The sequence below is a fragment of the Macaca nemestrina genome, chromosome 20, assembly GCF_043159975.1.
Source record: "Macaca nemestrina isolate mMacNem1 chromosome 20, mMacNem.hap1, whole genome shotgun sequence".
Classification (NCBI taxonomy): domain Eukaryota; kingdom Metazoa; phylum Chordata; class Mammalia; order Primates; family Cercopithecidae; genus Macaca; species Macaca nemestrina.
This window is the reverse complement of record NC_092144.1, coordinates 5,822,453-5,838,818: the sequence shown is the minus strand read 5'-3', so window position 1 is coordinate 5,838,818 and position 16,366 is coordinate 5,822,453. Positions and strand designations below refer to the sequence as shown.

Here is a 16,366-nt window from a genome sequence, read left to right as displayed (position 1 = left end):
CCCGTGATCGTGGGCTCTTTGTCCTGTTCATCTTGAGGCCAGAGACCCTGCCTGGTCCTCTCCTGTTCTGCCAAGTGATGGCAGGGTCCCAGGACTGCTCGGCCTGAAGCCCTGAGAGCTTCGCTGACGGCTGCTGGGGCGGCCGCTGGGTAGAGTATCTGTCTAGGCTGCAGCTGCCCACCTCCTCAACCCTCCTGAGGGCAGCTGGGGCTACTCCTGCCCTTGGCTATGCCAGGCTTTGCATCTCGGGCTATGGCTCACCGCAGAGGTTCGTGGGGGAAGGGCAGGGGAAGCCAGGTGGGCGCCAGCTGAATTCCAGTGTGGAAGAAACTTTTTATGGTCTCATCTCATCCCAGTCGGTCAGGTGGGTGGCACTCGGCCTTTCTGAGGCCTCTCTCTCTAAACCGTCCCTGAGCGGCAGTTCAAAAGACAAGCTAGAAAGCCCTTGGATGGCATCACAGTGTTCCTTTAACCCCTGAGCACGCCCCAGTCCTCCATAGCCGCCCACTCAGCGCAGCCGTTCCTGGAGGCCGAGCTGCACGGGCCCTCGGGGCAGCTCCCTGGTGCCCGCCACCCACACGTCTCTCCACTGGTCCTCTCCGTTCTCCTTGCCTCACTTGTCTGCCGGGCCCTGCGTGTGGACCCGGCCATCCCAGGTGGGACAGGCAGGGCTCTCCAGCTGCCTCACAGACTCACCGTCAGCCGCACGGGAGAAGAACTGCAGCACCCAGGCAGGTCTTTCTGGCTCTTTCCCCAAGGCCAGCAGGTCTTAGAAATCGTCAGACTTGCCAGAGTGTCTGAGTAGGAAACGGAACCCTGGGGTCTCCGCGCTCGGCCTCCTGGCCTGTCTCTGCCTGAGCCTTGTGGAGGCTCAACGAAGGAAAGCTCTTGCTGGGGATCTTGGCAGCGTCCCTCTCAGCCACCACAACAGGATTTCTTCTGCACGGGTCACTTCAAGCCACCTAAAGCCCTGTGTAGAAAGGCCGTCCCGGTTGGAGAGGTGCCCTCCCTGGGGCTGGCGGGGCTGGGGCTGCTCGTGGTTTCTCTTGCCGGAGTGTCTTTGAGACCCTTGGAGCTCCCAGCTGGTGAGTTGATCCACTAGGCTCAGGAGGCCTGTGGGCAGGGTCCTCCGGCTCCACCCTCTCTGTCCCTGGAGACTTCTCCAGCCACCGGGTGGAGAGATGTAGGCGGCATCTGTGGGGAAGAATCGGGCAGCACAGGGTCCTGCCAAGGCACTTGTCTGCTGAGGGCGTTTTAAGAAAGCCCCTCTGCCCCAAACCCTAGCCTGGTGAATGAGCCGCCAACCCCACCGTGGAGCCCTGGACGGCACAGGCCTATGAACCGGCCTCTTCCCCGGCTAAGCGCCCTCCGTTGGTCACTGGCTCTGCCTGGGGAGTGAGTGGCCAGGCCATGCGCTCCGAGCAGAGGGGCCTCAGCAGGGCTCCCTGAGCCCAGAGAGATGGGATAGGTGGGCCTTTTGGGGCCTTGCCCATCAGAATCCCCAGGCTGGGGGACTGCTGGTGAGTGCAGCTGTGGCAGCTTTGGGGGACTCAGTCCTGGGGTTTGTCCCTGCTTCACAGCCCTCACTCAAGAGTGGCGTGGCAGGCAGGAACCACAGCCTCGTAGAGGGGGCAGGACCCTCTCATGGCCTTGCCTGGCATCAGCTGCAGGGAGCTGGGTGTCACCCATGTGATGTCAGGTACTTGGCCTGGTTGCTGCTTCCTGTGGAGGTTCACAGAAAACCTTGCGAACGTGATTTTCATGGCTTCTTACCCTGGAGAGTGCTCATGTTATGCTGAAAATTTAGTGCCTAATTCGAATCACGAGGTCAGGAGATGGAGACCATCCTGGCTAACACGGCAAAACCCCGTCTCTACTAAAAAATCCAAACAATTAGCCAGGCGTGGTGGCGGGTGCCTGTAATCCCAGCTACTCGGGAGGCTGAGGCAGGAGAATGGCGTGAACCCGGAAGGCGGAGCTTGCAGTGAGCCGAGCTCGCACCACTGCACTCTAGCCTGGGTGACAGAGGGAGACTCCATCTCAAAAAAAAAAAAAAAAAAAAATTTAGTGCCTATTTTCAGAACCTGTGGTGTCGGGTGCCTGTGTGCCTGGGTGGGAAGGCTCCTCCTAGCCGGGCAGGCCCTGGTGGCAGTGGCGGCTCGGCTGACCCCAGGCCAGGGGCGCACAGTGGGAACTGTGTTAGGGGCCTCTGGTGTGCCTTTGGAGTTTGCTCTCATTCTGCCCTTGGTGGCTGTGACCCCGGCTGAACTCCTGCGGCCCAGCTGGGCGTGTGTCCCCTGTTTGAAGAGGCCAGGTGGCATGTGGCATTCAGTGTCTCACACCTCCCTCCCTGGGGAGTAGCCTGCTGTGGAGCACAGCCCCATTCCACAGCCCAGCTTCCAAGAGGACACCCCCCCGATAGCCCTGCATGGCCCAGGCCAGCTGGGGGGATTCTGGGGACACTCCCACCGCCCCGAGTGGAAGAGCCAGGCCGAGGCCTCACAGCCACTGGTACTGTTCCTGAGCCTTTGACACTCAGCGTGGGCTGTGGCTTTGCAAGAAGATGGCCAGCTGCTCTGCCTGCCCTGTGGTTCTTTGCAGGGAGGAGTCTGTCCCTGGACACTCAGGTGGTTTTGAGGGGCCTCTGCCCAGCCTGCCCCTCCCGCATGTCTTTGGGGGAGCTGTGAAGCGTGACCCCCCGTCCTCCCTGGTACTCTCACTGCTCCCAGAGCCCCTCCCCAGGGCCTTCAGGGTCTGGCTGCTGCTGGCTTCTGTGCCGGGAGGCCAGGTGCGTGATCGTCTGGACAGGCTCTGGGGCCGCCGTGCACCTGCTGGCCGCTGCTCCTTTCCTAGCAAGGGTGGAGTCCCAGGTGGCTGACGGCAGAGAAGCCTGCTCAGTGCCCCGGGGTGCGTGGGGTGACACAGGGTCTCCGTAGGGAAGGTGAAGGCGTGGCTCCCGCCGCGGGAGTGTTGGCAGCGTGCCTGTGGGACGGGGTGTAGGGCAGAAACATACAGCATACAAGCAGCAGCGCCCAGGCCAGGCGCGGGCTGTGCCGCCCCAGCCGTGGTGCTGGCAGCCCCCACGCTGCGTGCTGGGTTGAGGTGGTAGCTTGCTCTTCCTCAGGGAAGCAGACACAGATGGCTGGGCTTTTCTGCTGAGTCCTGCAGTGTCAGGTCAGAGCTGAGCTCACCCCTGGGCCTGCGTCCTGCTGCTCTCTGCCATCATCTTACGTCTGTCCTCAATGCGATCAGCCCCCGAGTCCGGCTCCACCCTAAACCCCTGGGTTTCTGAGGCGGAGACCTAGGAATGTCCTCAGTATTTTAGGAAGGCGACCCAGGCGGTTTCCCTTCTGAGAAGCCCAGGAGCTGTTTGCTCTGTGCGGTACCTGGGACTCAGTGGGCACTCAACAGGTGGCGCCCCGAAGCCAGGCCTGAGCCGGCTGGACCCTAGGGGAGTGGAGTCCTGGAGAGAGGGGCCGGCGGGGCTCAGAACGGAAGGCCTTGAGTGACCGAGCAGGAAGCACTGAGCTTCCCGCACGTAGCGTGAATGCTGGAGACGGAGGCTGGGATGAGGGGCAGGGCTGCCTCCAGTGCCCGCCAGCACCCCGCAGTGCCAGCAGAGCCTCTGACTTTCCCGGGCCCAGCTGTGAGGTGTTAGCGCGGCGGGCGCGGGCGAAGTGGCCGTGCTCTGCCTGACTCACCCTGTGCTCTTCTTGAATCCCTCAGGGAATGTCAGTTCAATTCAGAGGGGAAGCTTAGCCTGCCGCCGCCGGGGACCAGCTGACACTTCCTAGTAGTTTAGAGGGAGAACTCCATTTAAAACTCTCACCTGCTGCCTTACCTTTTTGCTTTATGGAAGAGTTTCTCTAGCTGAGGCTGAATCAGGTGGATTATGCTTTGTAGGGGTCAGGGGTGGTGGAGCAGGGCGCCCCGCAGTGCCATGTGACCTTGTCTCTCCCCTTGCCCTCCCTGCTCTGGGCCTTGCAGGACGCCAACAAGGAGAGCAGCAAGGCCTCCAAGCCGCACAAGGTGACCAAGGAGCACCGGGAGCGGCCCCGCAAAGACTCCGAGAGCAAGAGCTCCTCCAAGGAGCTGGAGCGGGAGCAGGCCAAGAGCTCCAAGGACACCTCGAGGAAGCTGGGCGAGGGCCGGCTGCCCAAGGAGGAGAAGGCGCCCCCGCCCAAGGCTGCCTTCAAGGAGCCCAAGATGGCCCTGAAAGAGACCAAGCTGGAGAGCACGTCCCCCAAGGGTGGGCCCCCGCCCCCGCCCCCACCCCCGCCCCGGGCTTCCAGCAAGCGGCCGGCCACCGCCGACTCGCCAAAGCCCAGCGCCAAGAAGCCGAAGAAGAGCAGCTCGAAGGGGTCCCGGAGTGCTCCAGGCACCTCGCCCCGCACCTCTTCCTCCTTCTCGGACAAGAAGCCGGCCAAGGACAAGAGCAGCGCCAGAGGGGAGAAGGTGAAGGCCGAGAGTGAGCCACGGGAGGCCAAAAAGGCCCTGGAGGTGGAGGAGTCCAACTCAGAGGACGAGGCCTCCTTCAAATCTGAGGTGAGTGAGCGCTGGGGCAGGGCAGCGAGGTGCGGGCAGTGTGGTGGGACCCGCCTCCCTTCTGGAACAGTGGAAGGAGGTGGGATCTGAGCCCGGACCTCAGGTCTCACCAGCCGCTCCTCCCGCTGGCTCCTTGTAACCTGGGGCCTCCACACGTCACTAGGCCTCGGTTTCCCCGTCTGTCAGGTGATAAAAGTCTGCCTCATGAGGAGTCCCTCCTTGCCTCCTAGGTGGCGTTTGTGGGTGGTTCTGGTAAAGCATGATGGCATGGTCCCAAGGTCCTGAGTTCGCCTCCTCCAGCAGCCCCCTGCACGGGCCCAGGTCTTGGCCGCTCTGGTGCCAGTGGGCAAGCATGTCTCACGATTGCTCTGACCATGGTGCGGTCAGCCCAGCCTGGAGCGTGCTCCCTCTGCTAATAGGGCATCTGGGAGACTCACCCTTGTCTGGAGGGTTAATGATGAGGACTTCAGACAGCCCCTAGCCATGAGGAGCCATTGGGCCGTGCCCGGCTCCCTTCTTAGGTGGCTGGTGGGGTCAAGAGCATCCCTCCCGCCCACACCCATCACATACAGCTGTGACTTGGAGATGCTCACATCTGTCCCCACCGGTGTCTGAGCTTGGAACGAGGACCCCTCTCAGGGACCGGCCTTCTCACCATGAGAGGCTGCGGGCTTGTCCCACAGCACTGCGTCCGGACATTCTCAGAGGACTGCATCAGACATGACTTGAGCCACAAGAGCCGGTAATCACCTCATGGTCTTGTGGCCAGACCCTGTTTGGGGCCTGGGATGGCAGTGGTGTCTTCCAGCGCTGTTATCTGGCACTTGGCATTCAGACAACGGACACTGGGCCAGGTGAAAATGAATGAATGGATAGATGAGGGTTGGGCCTCTCACCTCTATTGCCAGCCCCAGCCCTCAGGGGCCTTTTGTGGGTTTGGCTTGCCCTCAAGGGGAAGCTTTGCCTCAGGGTTGCTGAGGCTTTGAAAAGCTGCTGGGGCTTTGAACGCAGGTCCCAGCCACAAAGCCAGAGGGGGTTATGTGGGCAGCGCTGATTGCCTCCAGGGCCCTCATGGAGGTGTCGGGGCTGCCTGGTCGTGATGGCCCAGCCTCTGGGTGACAGTGCATCCTGCCTCATAGACACACATGGGCAGGCAAGGCTGAGTGCCCGGTGTTCCCCATGGCTTGGCCCTGGCTGAAGACAGCACCATCTGCTGTGACCCTGAGGTGGTGGGGGGGCCGGTGCCGCCTCCCGGAAGTCCCGGGCCGTCTCAGTAGCCCTCTCAGCTGTGGGAGGGCCTGGTGGTGCCTGCTGGGCACCAAGCCTGCCCCCTTCTCTGCCTGGGCAGCAACCACAGCCCTGGGCAGGTGCTTGTCCCCTCTCTTCTACCCCAGGGTCAGGGATAGGTACTGGGTGACGTGCAGTTCCAGGCCAGGCATCTCCAGCCGAGGCGTTCTGGCTCCTGGGGCTGGGTGTGCAGCATGCTGGGCAGCGGCAAGGTGGCTCCATGGCCCACTCCACTCCTCTCTGCCCACCCAGCCTGGCCCCCAGCAGTGAGTGACTTGGCTCCTGGCTCCCGCCACCAGTGTTGTCAAACAGCTAGAATATTTTGTGGGGAGCTTCCTGCCACCTAGGACACTGCTGCTCAGAGTGGCTGGGTGGCCTTGAGGCTGGAGTTGCCGGCGGAGGCTTTGGGACTTCCTCCTGGCTGAAGAAGAGCGTGCCGCGCGCTGAGAGGCTTCTGAGCAATGCGGCTTCGCGCCCCGAGGTCTGTGCGGGAGTGAGGCCCAGGCCCCAGCAGCACAGAGTCCCTGACAGCCTCTCCCCCGGGGGCTTCGCCGAAGCCCAGGCTGCTGTGGTGAAGAAGCACATCGGCCTTCCAGACCCCTGGCCCCCCGGCTTCCCCTTGGCGGTCTTGGGCCGCCCCTCCTGGAAGCTGTGTGTGGCTGTGCTACCAGAACCGGCCATCGGAGGAGTCTGCACCAGCTGGGGTCCGGCCCACGCCCACCCTCGTAGGGCAGCTCTTTGGGCCGAGTCCCCAGGCTGAGCTCCCACGTCCTCTAGCTGCTGCCTTGGGGTCTCCCTGGCCCTTGGGGATCTGGAGTCAGTCGGTACCGCCTACCCTCAGGCCAGTTGTGGACCCCGTCTGCTCCGCCCTCCCTCTAAGCCCTGGGCGTGCTCCGGTGGCCCTTCTGACCACACCACCTCAGGCCTCTTCTGGCTGAGACCATTTCTGGATTATTTTCCTCGCTGCCCCTTGGATTTGGGTGGAAGGAAAGGGGGCACGTGTTGCCGACTGGCTTTCCTCTGTCCGGCATGGCGCCAGGACTCCTGGCCCAGGCAGGCTTAGGAGGCCTCTCGGGGCTCTGGACCCTCCCCGCTTCCATCCCTGCTGACCTTGCACAGCCTCCTTTGGTTGCCTGAACTGTGCCGCCCGCCCCACCCTTAGTGAGAAAGTGCGTGGGATATGGGACCGGGACCTTGGATACTTCCCCAGTCCACCTTCCTCCAGGTTGGTGCCCACCCCTCTGCCCCAGGGGTTCCATCCGGAGGTGAAGAGAGGACTAGCCTTGGTCCATGTGTAGGCAGCTGGCAGTGCTGGGAAAACTGAGGCACTGGGAAAAATGGGACGGCGTTGGTCTGAGTAGCAAGGCCTGCTGGTCAGAAGGCTGGGGTTCAACAGGCCATCTCTCAGTCGCCTCTTACTCACCCCTGGCCCCCAAGAACAGAAGTCTAGGCTGTGCATCACACAGCTCCAGGAAGGCCCAGCCAGGGGTCCTGGACGCTCTGGGGTATGTGTTCGGGACTCAGGTGGCCTGAGTGGGCAGTGACTGATGGGCACCACAGCGGGCTTGTGCTGGTGGGGAGGGGTGCTGGCAGGGGCTGGTTTGAGGGGCAGGAGGGGGCTGGGGTGGGCTGCAGTAAACCCTTGGGAAGAGAGTGCTTTTCCCTCTCAGGCAAGGGTGAGTCTGGACCTGCTGCATGGGGAGGCCTTGGGCCTTCGTGGGGCCCCTCATCCACATGCTAGGGGAGGGGCCGGGGGCCCCCAGGCACTCAAGGTCCTGAGTCCCACCGGCTCAGCACCTCAGCACTCCTTTCGCGGCTTCCCTTGCATGGCTGGCGGCTGCAGCGGCCCCTGCCAGAACCCAGCAGACCAGCTGCGTCCTCTTGATGGAGGGAGGACCCTGGAGAGGACTGGTCTGAGGGGCTCAAGCCACCTAGTTCCACCAGATGGGCCCCCAAGGTGAGGGGGCTGCCCTGGGCCCGCTGCGTCCTCTGGCACACCCCTTGGGATGAGCCCATTGGCAGAAATGTGGGCCTGGAACAGTGGGCCCCTCCCCGTGCAGGTGTCTGCAGTGCCTGACTCCTGTCCACCCAGGAGCTGAACCTCCGCCCCATAACCGCCTGCCCCGCACTGCCACCCTCTGCCCTGGCATCGCACCCCTTGTGTCCTTGTTGTGGCTTTTACTGCCCCCTGGTGGCTGAGCCTGGAAGGATGGCTGCGGGAGGAGGAGGCAGGTCTGGCCAGGCTTGCCCATGGCTTCTGTCCCTTGTGCACACACACTCCTCAGTGTCTCGGGCAGCTGGTGGTAGGATCAGCACATAGGTGGGGAGACGGAGCTCTCTGCCACCCTTGAGCCCCAGGACAGCGCTGGGTCAGAACAAGAAGTGTCCACACCCAGCTTTCCTGTTCCAGACCTTTTTGCGACACCAGTCAATGCCTGCCTTCTTGGACGAAGGCAAGGCCCACCCACCTGTGGGACTTCAGGCCCCTGCCCCAGCCTCCCTTCCAGTCCCCTGTGCACCTGCCTGGGTAGACAGGAGAGCCCACGTGGTCCGCAAGATCTCCTGGCGCTACGGGAAACCCAGACACCGCTCAGTGGGAAGAATCCAGGGGTGTCCTAGGGCTGGCGTGGGAGGCTGTAGGCATCACATGGCCTGGGCGCTGGCTCCCTAGTGCGTTCTCAGTGGCACACCTGGGTACCCTTGAGACCCTGGGGGTGTCTGGGGGAGACCCACTCAGCATAGCCACTGCCAGAGGGGCCTCCTTTGTCTCTGCTAAAAGGTGACAGCTCTCCCTCTCTCCTCCCTTCCTGCCCCGCCATTGGGTGAAGTCTGCCCAGTCCAGCCCGTCCAACTCCAGCTCCAGCTCAGACTCCAGCTCAGACTCGGACTTCGAGCCATCTCAGAACCACAGCCAAGGTGTGTACGGAGAGCAGCCAGGGGGTACGGATGGGGCCGGGCAGGGCCTGGAGCTCAGGCTGCATGCGCATTCCTCAGTGTCCGCTGCCTGCGCAGGCTGGGCCGCGCAGATCTGTACATGGAGAGTTTTGGTGGCTTGGGAGAGTCTATATTTAAAAGCAAAGCAGGAACAGGTAACCGGATCTACAGCCAGGCCTGGGGCATTGCTCCTTGTGGTGGCTGTTGGCATGCACCCTGTGCCTGGAGCCAGGCTGGTGAGGGGCTTCTGGTGAGGGCCCTGCCCATGGCCAGAACCCTCCCTGTGCTGCTGGGGACCATGGACAGACGGCATAACCTCCTCGGCCCATCCCACCCGCTCCCCAGGGTCACCGAGGCGCTGGCTGCCTGTGGACGGCCGGGGTCTCCAGCTGCCGGAGTGTTTGGCGTGTCCTCTCCCTCTCCAGGCAGGCCACCCTGAGTAGGGAAGGCTTTTTGGTGAAAGGACATAGGCCTGCTCCAGCCTGCCTCAGAGTGGGGAGGGCCGTGGAGACCAGGCAGCCTGCAGGACACAGCGGGAGAGCTGCCCTGAGTCCCGAGCCCCAGCCCAGACCCCAGCACCCACTCCCAGGCCAGAAGCGTTTCCACTCCTGTATTGGAACAGGAGCCTCCTTCCCCCTTGGCCTGGAATCCTTTGCCGGGGGGCTGAGGGAGAGGAGTGTACCGGGTTGTGGAGGGAGTCTGGCCTGGAATTCAGCCGTGCAGTTGCCGAGGGGGCTGGGGGATGGGGACCTTGAAGCCCACACTCGCTCCAAGTGTTCTTATCTGCCGGGAAGGGAGGGGGACCTACTGAAGCGGGATCATGTGACTAAGGTAATTGAGGGCTTTGTGTCCCTCTGTTGCCTTGGTAACAGGAATATAAACCAAGATGCCGTCTGTAGGGGACTGGAACCGTGTGCCTCTGGAGAAAGGGGAGGACGGTGGACTGGGAGCAGCAGAGGGGATTACCGAGGGGGTGGGCAGGCCGGCGTAGGGCGCAGGCAGAGAAATCTGTGGCCCCAGGCCCAGCTTCCAAGCCGGGCTGTGGCTCCGTCGCCCTCCCTGGGCTCTCGGCAGAGCTTCTGATCTCTGTGCCCTGAGCAGAGGAGGGGTTCTCCTCCGGCTGCAGCAATGGAGGGGCCCTGCGCGCCCACTGCCGGCCAGGCCCCTGAGGCCTGCGAGCAGGGCCAGGAAGGTAGGGAGGGATGGGGGAGCCAGGGGGTTCTTGGGGAAGGGGGTGGCTGCCGGTGTGGGGGCAGTTCTTGGAGATGGTCACAGGGACCCCCAGGTGGGCTGGCGTGTGCATTTGGGGGTCACCAGTGTCAAGAAGCTCTGTGTGGCCTCGTGCGCGAGGGACCCTGGAGGCTCAGCGGAGCCCTGCCCTTGTCTCCCCTCCCTCCCCGCCCCGCCTCCCCAGGACCCCTGCGCTCCATGGTGGAGGACCTGCAGTCTGAGGAGTCCGACGAGGATGACTCTTCGTCAGGCGAGGAGGCTGCCGGCAAGACCAACCCGGGGAGGGACTCCAGGTGACTGCCCGGCGGGAGCCAGTGGGCGGAGGCGGCCACCCGGGGCGCCTCTGGCTGGGTCTGCAGTGATTGTGAGGCTGGAGGTGGGGTTGGGACTGGAGGGTCCCCTGGGAGGGCCAAAGCGAGGATCCGTCCCCAGGTGGCCTCAGTCCAGCCTGGGCCTTGGGGTGGGTCTGGGGCTGTGTGTCCTCTCCTGGTCCCTGAGGCTGAGGGCCTCAAGGGCTGCCCCCATCTGGGGCTTTGGGTGTTGTCCCTCCTCGTGGTCGCTGGCAGGTGTAGGCTGTCCGGCAGGGAGGGGTGCAGGAGGGAGCCCTGGCTGGAGGTGGGGGGAGGGAGCAGGCCTGTTGCTCTGCTCTCGGGCCAGGAGACTCCCAGTCCTTTCCCACCTTCCTTACACTGGTGAGGATCCATGGGGAGCCCCGTCCTGGGACAGCCGACACCCAGTGTGGGAACAGCTTTGGCTGCCTGTGGCCTTTTCCCCGAGAGGCACAGGGGTGCCGAGCGCCTCCTTGGGATATGCAGGACCCTTGGTGTGACCCCACCTGGGAGAGCTCCACGCGCTCGGCCTCCAGCCCAGCGACAGCAGAGAACATGCGGGCATTGGCCCCGGGCACACAGGTTTCAGTGGGCAGGGGCCCAGGCTTTTCCAAAGCTGTAGCAGAGCCGGCAGTCAGTCCCTCCTCCTGTGAGGCTGAGGCCTTCAGGCTCCAGTGGCTTCTACTGAAGACAGGGCTGGTTACCAGCCTGCACCCAGCAAGGTGCATGGGAGCCTCACAGGCGCCTGCAGCTGTCTGTTGTTCACTGAAGCCACCTTCCTGCAGGCTGGGCGGCAGGGCCTGGTTGGTCCTCCATGTGCAGCCAGAGGCACATGGCGGGATTCCCGCCCACTGCAGACAGAGCAGGAGCAGTGGCTCACTGCAGGGGAGCTGCTGGTGGGAGGTCCAGGCCCACGACTCTGACAGGGACTTAGCCTCTAGACACGAGGAGGGCTGTGGCGTCCCCAGGACAGGACCTGGAGGCTCCCGCCTCGTTCAGTGACATTCAGGGTGGATTCTGCTTACGCCAAGAGCCGTGAGCGCAGAGAGGCTGACATAGGGTCTGGTTCTAAAGGGGCCAGCAGGCACGGCACAGGGACCGAGCCTCACGCGAGGTGTCTTTTGATTCCTCCTGGAATGTTTGTGTGTTTGTGTGGGCCCTGGGTGAGGGCTTGCCGGCCTTGTCCCCGCGTTGTTGGGGCAGGGAGCGCACAGGCCGCACCATCGGAGCTTCCGCACACCCTGGTCTGCTGCCTGGGAAGCCCAGTCTGCAGCGGTTCCCAGCCGTCATCCCAGTCACCTGTGGGATGCGTGGCAGAGGCCGGCGGGAGCGCAGGCAGGGGCGTCGCCTGGGCAACGTGAGCCAGACCTGGAGCCGCCAGAGTCGGGAGGCAGCTGCAGAGAGTGGCCCCAGCCTGAGGCCACTGAGGGGCAAGTTTAAGAGATGGACGGAGCCTGCGCCGGGGCAGGAGCAGGCCAGGAACGGGGGCAATGGCTGTGCTGCCCAGCAGGGAGTCCAGTGTGCTCGAGGCGCTTCTTTCACCTTGTTCGCCGGGAGGCCTGGGGTTTGCTGTGTTCTAAACGTGTTATGAAGTGATAGTTGTCAGGGGCCCCTCTCGCTGGATCAAGCCCAAAATATCCCTGGCAGAGCGGGACCCCAGGCACGCACAGTGAGAGAAAAATGGGCCCAGGCTGTGTGTGTGGTCATGGCGGCCTCCTTTCACAGATGGCGAAACTGAGGCAGAGCTCCCGAGGGTGGGGGAGGTTGAGAGCTTGGGCCTCTCCCCACCACCAGATACTTGTGTTTAGGACCACACCCTCTAGGGTCAGGGGGCCGATGTAGCTGATGGAGGCCTGCCGTCCAGAGCACACCAGGGTCAGGCAGCCTCGGGAGCATCAGAGGGGCGGGCGGCCGCGGGAGCATCAGAGGGGCAGGCGGCCGTGGGAGCATCAGCTGGTCAGGCAGCCGCAGGAGCATCAGAGGGGCAGGCGGCCATGGAAGCCCCAGGGCAGTGCTGGGAGAAGCCCGGGGTTTTTCAGCAGGCAGCTCCTCCTCCCCTTGTTAAAGCCACAGAACCAAGTCAGAGGACCACAGCCCAGCAAGCCCCATCTGGCTGGGGGACTTTGTGCCCCGGGTATCCCGGGCCGGCTCGGGGAGCCCCCAAAGGGCCTCTGGGTGGCCTAGTTTTCTTGGGGTTCTTTCCTTTTGGTGGCCACACACACAGTATTTTTTTTTTAAGTTGAGGTTCCTGCGCAGAGCTGAATGGAGCTGTCGGGGGTGTGTGGGCTCAGGTGCCGACTCTGTGCGGGGACAGGGGCTTGAGCCTGGGGGTGGGTTGGGGATGGTGGGGGCGTCAGGGGCCTGATGCGCCCGTGTGTCGGTTCAGGTTGAGCTTCAGCGACAGCGAGAGTGACAACAGCGCTGACTCCTCCCTGCCCAGCCGCGAGCCCCCACCCCCCCAGAAGCCACCCCCGCCCAACAGCAAGGTGAGCCCGGGGCCCACAGGCAGGCAGGGGGTGCACAGGAGGCCGGGCTTAGCCCTGGGCCTGGCTGTCCTAGGAGGGTTTGCGGGGCCTTCGGGGCTGGGGCTGGTGTGGGCCGCAGCTCAGTGGAGACCTGGCTTCCCTGCAGGTGTCAGGCCGGAGGAGCCCTGAGTCCTGCAGCAAGCCCGAGAAGATCCTCAAGAAGGGCACCTACGACAAGGTGGGGGTGCTCAGGAGGGGCGGGTGGTGGGAGTTGCAGCCAGTGGAGGACCCCAGAACCCCTGAACACCCCACAGTCAGACTGTTCCTTGGCGGGAGCAGAGACAGTCCTTCCTCCCCTCCCGGCAAGGCCTTGGAGCTAAGGGACTGCCCCTGCAGCCTTGGGCCTTCCTTGGGGTGAATGTGGCTACCTCTGTCCTGTGCTGGGATGGACTGGGACTGGGTCATGGGTGGGGCTGGGCATGGGAGCAGGAAGGGCCCAGGGCCCCCCACACGCTGCTGAGACCCACCCCGCTCTCCAGGCCTACACGGACGAGCTGGTGGAGCTACACCGGAGGCTGATGGCGCTGCGGGAGCGCAACGTGCTGCAGCAGGTATCGCCCCCCGCGAGGGTCCTGCCTGGCTGAGGTCTGGGTGCCCGTGAGGAGTGTGGGCTGCAGGGGTCCCTAGTGCTGTCCCAGCAGCCCCATACCTTTCTTGGGGAACAGGGCAACCCCACCCTTGGCCTCCTGCCCCTGAAGCCACCTGCCACCACCTTACAGATTGTGAATCTGATCGAGGAGACCGGCCACTTCAACGTCACCAACACCACCTTCGACTTCGACCTCTTCTCCCTGGACGAGACCACCGTGCGCAAACTGCAGAGCTATCTGGAGGCCGTGGCCACATGACCCTGGGCCGCGTGCCGGGCCCCCACCACCGGGGTCCTGGGAGGCTGCAGCCGGGCCCCGCCTGCCCTCCTCTCCCGTCTCGCCTGCCCGCAGCACTGCCTTAGCGACAGCCCTGTCCTCGCCCGCACGGCCCGCTGCACTTTCCTCGGCGGCTCCCTGCCCACTCTCCCTGCTCCATCGCCAGGAGCCCTGGGGCCAGGCTGGGCCACCCGCGAGCCGCCCCTCAGGGCTCCCCTCAGAGAGCGGCTGGTGTTGAAGGCAGCTCTGGGCAAAGACAGGGCCGGGGGCCCCTCGCCCAGCCTTGGGACCAGGCCCCACTCCTCGGCGGGCTGTGCGGCAGGGCGTGGCTGCCCCAGCCTTTCTGAGCAGCGGACCGAAGGCTGGGGAGCGTCTCCAGCCTCCTGAATGGTTCAGAACACACCCTCTGCCCACCCTGGGCCTCAGAAGGCCCTGCCTGTGTGTCTGCGTCGTCCTCCGTGTAGACCTAGCGCCGGCTCCTCCCCGGCTCACGCTGCGCTGGGGTCCGTGCTGTATAGTTCTCTCTATTATATATGTGTGTGCACTGTCTGGTTAAGAGCAGTGTCCATGTGCGTTTCTGTGGCAGCAGTGCACGTGGGGTGGGTGGGGGGTGCGTACGGTGGGGCTTGTAGGTTAAGATGTGTCCGCGGTGGTGTTGTGGGGCTGGAGGCCGAGCCAGGCACGGCAGCCGGCCCTCTCCAGGCGCATGGAGGAATTCTCCCTTTGCCGTTCCAAGGATGCCGCCGCCTCCTGCTGGGGCTCCCGGGGGGCCAGCCAACACTACAAAGGGCAGTGAGTCCTCAGGGCGCCGGGGAGCCCCCACTCCGCTCTCGGGCTCTACTCAGACTAGCGCCAACAGTCTCCGGGGACAGACTCGCATCGGCCGCCCCGGGGCTCGGCCTCCTCCCATAGGCTCCTCTTCCTCTCTTTCATTCATCAAGTCTTCAAACTTTGAAAAAAAAAAAATGAGCTTTTGCCAAATAAGACGGGATAGTTTATGGAGTTTTCTGAGGCGCATTGGACTCCGGTCAGCCCCTTGAGCGTGGGCTCGGCCGTCGGCAGGCCCACTGGGTTGGCCGGGCTGGCCCTCCCAGGCTGCCTTTCTCTCTGGTCGTGGCCCGGCCCGCCCCGGCCTCCACCGCCACAATTCATGCTGGTGCCGTGCCTGCAGCCCCACTCCTGGTATGCCTGAGATTCTCCACGGGCCAAGCCGGTCCTCCTTCCCGGCCCACTCTTCCAGGACCAGGACGCTCCTGTGGAGCCAGCCCACCTTGGCTGAGGGTCCCAGGGGCTGGAGGCCTACCTGGTTAGCCTCCGTTTCCCAGACCTTGACTCGAGGCGCCTCCAGTCCTCCCAAGCCCCTGACTTTCAAGTCCTTTCAAGTCCTTGTGCCCTGACCAAGTTAGGAGGAAAAGAGGGCTGAGGGCCTGGAGGTGGACTCGCGCCCTCTCGAACCCACCTAGATGTCTCCTCCTCCCCAGCCTATGAGCTCAGACTTGGGGGGCTCCATCTGTCCCTCTCTGAGGTCCCCAATCTTGTCCCTGCTCTGATTCTGTCAGCAGACCTGAACACTCCTTGGTGAGGACCCCTGCCTCCAAGGCTGCCCCCAGTGCCAGCTGTCCTGGGGAAACTCCCCAGAACCCTCGGGGAAAGGCCCGAGAACCTTCCGAGGAAGCCTCCGGGACTCCTCGCCACCTGCTCTGTTTCTCTCCCGGCCCCACTGCCTTCAGGTATCAGGAAGAGGGCAGGCCCCTGTGCCCCCTCTCCCCTTCCCAGGTCGGCCAACAATACTCCACCGTGGGGCACTTCCTTTCTTCTCTGGAAACTAAGACATTGGACTGAAGGAACTGGCCTGAGGGGGGCTGACCGGGGGCCTGTGCTGCTGGGTGCTCTATGCACAGAGGCCGCCGGGGGTCACGGACAGGAATCTCAGCCCAGGATGCTGGCCTTTCTCCTTCACGAGAGTCCCCCCCAGGATCCACACAGCGACTCGAGCAGCCTTCCGCTCAGCCAGAGGAGGGCCAGGCTCCCCCGCCTGCTCTCAGTGGTGGCGTCTGGCCCTTCCTGCGGTTTCCAAGGCCTCCGGAAGCACCAACCCAGTTCTCAGTTACCTCCTCTGGCCGGAAGGCCTCACGTTGTCCTCCAGAGCTGCTCTGGGCCCAGGGCTGGCTCCGTGACCACCCGATGGACGTGCCGGGCAGCATGGGCTCCAAAAGCAGCATCCCCAGCTGCTCTCCCACCCCACCCCAGCTGCCCGGCAGCTGGGCCCACGAGGGCTCTGGGGACACTTCCATAGGAAGGGGCCCGGCACTTTGTGATTGCCACGTGTTTCGTGTTAAGCCGCCTGCCCCCAGTGCAAATCTCTGTGTTTTGCTCTCTCCTGAACAAAAATGTAAACCGACGCCGGAAAGCAAATGGTATCGAATACCTTTCTTGCCCATAAGGGTTTTTACAAAGAATGTGTCTCACTAGGAACTAGGACACTCATCGGCCCGAGACCAACTCCTGGATAAAAGGAAAAAGGAGAATCGTGTTTGTAACGAGTTACAGGATTGTTTCTTTCCTGGATTTTAAACTTTTGTTAAATTGTGAAATTATGGAGGAGTTTTATAGAAAAAAAAAGTGAAATAAAGTCAGATGGGAAAGCAGA

At 63.4% G+C, this 16,366-nt stretch overlaps 1 protein-coding gene and 1 pseudogene across 2 annotated transcripts in view; both read left to right on the top strand.

The window, feature by feature from the left end:
• LOC105484742 (MLLT1 super elongation complex subunit) overlaps positions 1-16,366 on the top strand; it is a 75,904-nt gene extending 59,538 nt beyond the window's left edge. For both annotated transcript variants that reach the window (XM_011746653.2, XM_011746663.2), the window contains 7 exons: positions 3,988-4,545; positions 8,661-8,748; positions 10,181-10,289; positions 12,712-12,811; positions 12,957-13,028; positions 13,330-13,401; positions 13,570-16,366. In XM_011746653.2, the coding sequence (XP_011744955.1) occupies positions 3,988-4,545; positions 8,661-8,748; positions 10,181-10,289; positions 12,712-12,811; positions 12,957-13,028; positions 13,330-13,401; positions 13,570-13,698 (1,128 nt within the window). In that variant the 3' untranslated portion in view covers positions 13,699-16,366. The remainder of the gene's footprint in view (positions 1-3,987; positions 4,546-8,660; positions 8,749-10,180; positions 10,290-12,711; positions 12,812-12,956; positions 13,029-13,329; positions 13,402-13,569) is intronic.
• LOC112427201 (uncharacterized) lies at positions 14,355-16,366 on the top strand (annotated as a pseudogene).